General features: G+C 54.2%; 1 protein-coding gene across 2 annotated transcripts in view; it reads right to left on the minus strand.

The window, feature by feature from the left end:
• NBAS (neuroblastoma amplified sequence) overlaps window positions 1-5848 on the minus strand; it is a 267157-nt gene that overhangs the window by 260611 nt on the left and 698 nt on the right. Inside the window, exons 2-3 of one of the 2 annotated variants that reach the window (XM_027855628.1) lie at window positions 2290-2344; window positions 1099-1135 (exon numbers count right to left, since the gene is read on the minus strand). In XM_027855628.1, coding sequence (XP_027711429.1) covers window positions 1099-1135; window positions 2290-2344 — 92 coding nt within the window. Of the gene's footprint in view, window positions 1-1098; window positions 1136-1256; window positions 1556-2289; window positions 2345-5848 lie in introns of those variants that run through there. The other variant, XM_027855629.1, reaches the window with a different exon arrangement.

Here is a 5848-nt window from a genome sequence, read left to right on the forward strand (position 1 = left end):
CTCTCTCTCTCTCTCTCTCTCTCTCTCTCTCTCTCTCTCTCTCTCTCTCTCTCTCTCTCTCTCTCTCTCTCTCTGCCATCTCCCGAGGAGTGATCTCCTAAGCCACAAGCGTGGTGCAGGGGGCTCTGCTGGTTAGCTGATTTTGCTGAAATGCTTTTATTTTCTCCTCTTCTTCTTTATTCTTTGGTACACAGCAGACAAAAACAACCTGAAAACTGAGCCTCAGACTGCAAGTTCCATGAGGGCATGGACTGGCTTTGGCCTCACCAAAGTTTTCTTAAAGTCAAGGGACAGGATCTCTTCAGGAAAGCAGAGCAGTATTCATAAGAGCATTAGATCTCTTTCCAATAGAAAGAAGGAGTCAGGGGCAGCGAGGTGGTGCAGTGGATAGAGCACCCGCCCTGAAGTCAGGAGGACCTGAGTTCAAATCCGGCCTCAGACCAAACACTTGACACTTACTCACTGTGTGACCCTGGGCAAGTCACTTAACCCCAATTGCCATAAAAAAAAAAAAAAAGAGTCACTCTGCCTGAGGGCCATGGCAAGGTGCATTAGGTGCACCCTGGAGACCCAGCTAAATTCCAGGACAGGGATTATAAAGTGAAGGACTCCCAATATCCTCACTAAAAAAAAAAAAAAACAAATAAAGTGAAGGCCACTTATTAGCTGTGTGACACTGGGCAAGTCACTCAACCCAGACTGCCTCACCAAAAAGCAAAAACAAAAAAACAAAAAAAAACCCAAAAACAACATAAAGTGAAGGCCAATGCTGAGGTCAGGAGGGCATACCACTAAGCTTATGGCAACAAGTTTGTGGGGTGGGGAGACATCAACCTAATAAAACCATTGAGCTGAACTGTGCCAAAATGTTTGGAAAGCTTGTGCCATCTATGTAATAGGCTAGGCTGATATGAAAAACTAAGTTCATCCTGATGTCAGTGGCTGCATCAGGTCATGATCCAGTTGGAAGAACTCCTTTTCCTTCCAAGCATCCAAGAACATGGCGCCCCCAAGCCAAGCACAGACACTGTGCCTGAGCAGAGTGACCCCACCAACATTCAATGGGCGGGGAGCTCCCACAATGAACAGAAGGCTCACCTGTACCAGATGTACCGACGGATGAAGTGAAGAGGACCTGTGGAATAAAAAGGCATTAAATGGGGCCTCCAGCCAATCATTAAAAATGAAACTGCGCCCAGGGACGCATCTCCTTTGCAATCAGATTCATTAGTGGCATAAAAAGAAATCTCTTTTACCCTCCGGCAGCATATAACAGACACCCAGAACTGTCTAAGAATAGGAGAGTCAACACAGAAGCCCTTAGACAGAGAAAGCAAATTAATCTGCATCCGCTGTGCCCACTTCACTGAAATTAAAGCCCCAATTCAGCGACGTCAGCAGAGTCTGGCCAAGTCAGGCAGACACCGTGATCGATGGTGCTGAGCTCCGTCCAGAATCCATACTAAAACGTGAGCGTAGAAGGTAATAGAGTCACTGCTCCTCACGCTCCGGGCACAGGCCCCGTGGAGGCCAATCGGCTCCAGTCCTTGGCTGAGAGGACACCGACGGCTGGCAGGCGCCCGGCCTCCGGCAGTCTCACTCTGGCCGGCCTGGAAGTCGGACAGCCCTGAGAGGCCCAAAGCTCCTCAAGACAGAGTCGGGCCTCGGAACTGCGTTCCCAGCAAATCTGGGCCTCAGCTACTCAGGCTACGCCTGCTCTTCAAGCAAACCACAGACGGCTCAGGGGCTGGCACCAGCCCAAGCCCCCAGTCTGGAAGTGTGGGCCCAGGCCTGCCCCTGCTGCCCCTTCGACCTCCAGGAGGGGCTCAAGGAAGAGGGGAAGAAGGAGGGGGGAGGAGGAGAAGGAGGAAGAGGAAGAGAAGAAGGGATGAAGAGAAGGGGAGGTGGAGGAAATGAGGGGGAAGAGGAGGAGGGGGAGGGAAGAGGAGAGTGGAGCTGGAGAGGGAGGGGGAGGGGGAGGGGGAGGGGGGGGGGGAGGGAGGGGGGGGGGGAGGAAGAGGGGGGAGAAGGGAGGAGGGGGAGGGAAGAAGGGAGAGAAGAGCAGCGCCTGCCTGGGGCACTTCTCCAAGTGGGATGGAGTATCACTGCTTAAGGAAAGCAGACTGAAGCCAGGCCTCCTGCCCCGCCCCTGGACCGCCCAGCAGGCTTAGCATGGCTGATGAGGGGCCCATTTTACCAGATGACTACAAGAGAGCTGCCACCAGCTGACAGGGAAGGTGGCAGGCCCCTGGGACAGGATGCCCCGGAATTCCAGCTGGCCGTATTTACCTGTAATTGCTTTGCTGATGATAAAGGATGCGCCATGTTTTCTGTTGCCTCTAGGCTGTAATTACAAAAAAGAAAATCATCCACCTTGTGATATCCAAAATATTCCTATGTTCAGCGATTTTCTTCATAAGAAAGCCCTCCATTCTTCCCCACAGGGCCAGCCTCAGCAGCTCAGTACCTGCAGGGCTCTGAAGGTACAGAAGGGCCGCCATGTGCCCGGGAGACGGAGCCGGCCACATGTCATACCCCATCCTCCCCAGCCTTGCCCTGCACTCACCTTGGGAGGTGATAAAGAGGAAGTGACATGGAGTCATGAAAAGGAGAGCTGGGCTTGGGTCCCAGTCGTGTGACCCTGGCCAAGTCAACTGCCTTTACAGTAAAATGAGAGAAGGACTTAGCCATCCTTCATCACACAAGCTTTGAGCTTCGAGGGGAAAGCCCTAAGGAGACATGGGCCAGTCAGCAAGCCTTTACTAAGCATTGATGCTGTGCCAGGAGGCTGTGTGCTAAGCCTAGGGGACAAGGGAAGGCAAAAACAGTCCCTTCCCTCAAGAAGTTTGAGTTCTACTGGGGAGACAGCCTGACCACACTAGGAACATACAAGAGAACTCCAGAGTGGAAAGCAGGCCGTCTCGGGGGAGGTGCCAGCAGCTGAGGGGGGTCAGCAAAGCCCTCCTGAGGACTCGGAGGTCTGAGAAGCCAGAAGGCCGAGCTGAGCAGGCAAGAGGAACAGCCGGGGAAAAGGCCTGGCAATGGGAGACGGGTGCTTCCAGGAGCCAGGGTCGCTGAATCACAGAGCGGGTAAAGAGGACGGTGAAAGCCTAGACAGCAGGGAAGGGGCCAGGTCATAAGGGTTTTGAGTTTCCTATCTGAACCTCCTCGAGGTAAAAGACCCAGTGGGGTCATGATGCTTCAGACACGTCCCTCCGGCAGCAGAGGGGAAGAAGGATGGGAACAGAGATAGCCTCAAAGAGACAGGCCCAGCAGTACGCAAGTGCCCTGAGGCCGGGCATGAGGGCAGGAGGCCTGCACCAGGAGGAGCAAACAGGGCTGGGTGGAGAGGCTATGAAGGGAGAAGACAGGATTGGCAATGGACTGCACATGTGGGATGACAGAGAGCAGTGAAGGACAACACCCAGGATGTGAGCCTGAGGAATCGAGAGGACGCTGGTGCCCTCAGCAGGGACAGGGAAGTCTGGGAGAGAGGTGGGGTTGGGAGGAAAGACTGAATTAAAAAGCATTCCTGCTGCAATGAAATGTAGAGGGTCTAGTGCGGACTCTGAGGTGGGAAGATGGGCAGTGAGGGCTGGACGCCCAGCCTGAAAGGAACAGGGCCCGGGCCACGGCTGAGGCTGCAACTGCTTTAGGATAAAAGCCCCGGCTCCGGCCAGCAGGGGCACAGGGAAGGCCTCGGCCAGCGAGCCTGGCCTTCCGAGCCCTCCCCGCGCACATCTTCGCTCCCAGGCCAGCCCACCAGAAGGGGCCCGAGCCACCCAGCACCACATAGACAGTGAAAGACCCTATCCTGAAGCAGGCACCACAGCCAAGGTGTGTCCACTGCCCTCAGGATGGTACAATGCAGCACGACTGTCCACATGAAGTGACATAGTCTGTTTGTAACAGTCATTCACACCCTCAGCTGTCCGAGGTAACTGGCCAGAAGGCCAGAGCAGGGAGGACACCAAGCAAGATGGGCACTGACCCCCTAAGAAACATGGCATGGAGGTCCACCATGGCGCCTCTCCCACAACCAGAGATGGAAATCCCCCTTCTCCAGACCATCACAAGGCACATGCCAGAACAGTGTCTTGCATACAGCAGGCAATGAATAAATGCTTGTGGTACTAAGATGCCGCCATGGGAAAGGCTCTGAGAGAAGGGAGAGGTTCTCTATGATCTTTCCCAGCAACGGGCTAGGTGTCTGAGGGGCACACCTGCTGATGGAGACGGGCATCTCTAAACCACGCAGAGGACGCCTGAGCTCCCCTGGAAGGTAGAAGTAAAGGGGACGCTGTGCTCCAGGAGCTCAGGAGGGGCAGGGGGCTCTGGCACCAGCCCCGAGAGACTGCAGTGCACTGACTCCATGACCTGGCCCACGTTCTAGAGCATCGCCTTTCTAAAGGACAGGGGGAGGTCCCAATACACCTTGGACAAGGCCTGGAGAGAAGCTAGGTCAGGCGGGCACCTTGGACCCCAGATGCCCCAAGGCCCCAGCAGAGATATCACTGCCCCTAGGCTAGCTGTTCCCAGGCCCCTCAGGCAGTCCCTAGACCAAGGCTATCTAACCATCAGCTTTAAGGGACTAGATGAGCCCTTCAGAGAGGCCTCATGGAGGTGAGGCTTTTTCACTCAAATTAATACAAAGCTACTAACCTCTAAGCCAAGAAAGGCCAGTGAGTTGTTTACTGGGAAGCAATCAGGAAAAAAACAAAAAGCAGGGAGGTCAAAGGGGGGAAAGCACCCTCAGAAAAGCAATAGGTGGGGATGACCCCGGGGGGCCTCCCAGAGGAGAGAGGCATGGGCCGGGCCAAGCACAGAGGAGCAGGGAAGGGGAGGGGAGACTCCTAGACGGCAAAATCAATTGGGGTTTGGAGTGGGGAGTCCTGGGAAACCCGGCTAGCAGCAAAGAGCCAGCCTTGGCCACTAGCGGACAACTCGGGCCCAGGGCACATGACTTAGGCTCCTGGTGGAGGCAATCCAGGGCAGTGAAAGTCCTAGGTTCCAAGCTTGACTCCAAGGCATTTGCCTTAGTTTCCCCATCTGTCCCTGCCTAAAACAGGCGTTCAACTGTCATCAGCAGAGCTGGAAAGGCAGGCTGAGGTCTTCTAACCCACAGCCTCTTCTCAAAGATGGCAGTCTGGTGGGGCAGTGAAGATAGCGCCCGGCCTGGAGGCAGGAGGACTTGCACCAGCCTCATATATGTACCAGCTGCATGACCTTGGACAAGTCACTGAACCTCTGCTGCCTCAACCTCCCCATCTGTAAATGGCAACAATAGGAAAGAGGCCTCCTGACTCCCATACCGGAGCCTGAAAGAGAGCTAAGAAGGATCTCAGAACCCAGACCCTAGAACCTGTCACAATAGGGAGAGGCCTTAGAATCTAGAACACAGAATGTCCAGAAATGGGAGGGACCTTAGAACAACACAGGTATCTGAACAGGGAGGGCCTCCAAACCTAGAACTTGAAGTGTTAGAACTGGGAAAGATGTCAGAACCTAGGAGGTGGGGCATCAGAGCTGAGAGAGGCCTTAGAACCTAGAATGTGGGGTGTCAGAGCAGGAAGGGGACTCAGAACCTAGAACCTGAAATGTCAGAACTAGGAGAGAGCTCAGAACCTAGAAGGTGGGGCATCAGAGCTGGCAGAGGCCTTAGAACCTAGAATGTGGGGTATCAGAGCAGGAAGAGCCCTTAGAATCTACCTCACGAGATGTCAGAGCAGGCAAGGACCTTAGAACCTAATACATAGAATGCTCAAAGTGGGAGGCACCTTAGAACCAACAATATAGGATACCAGAGCAGGAAGGGGCCTCAGAACCTAGAACCTGAAATGTCAGAACT

The sequence above is a fragment of the Vombatus ursinus genome, unplaced genomic scaffold, assembly GCF_900497805.2.
Source record: "Vombatus ursinus unplaced genomic scaffold, bare-nosed wombat genome assembly UNPS02010980.1, whole genome shotgun sequence".
Taxonomy (NCBI): Eukaryota; Metazoa; Chordata; class Mammalia; order Diprotodontia; family Vombatidae; genus Vombatus; species Vombatus ursinus.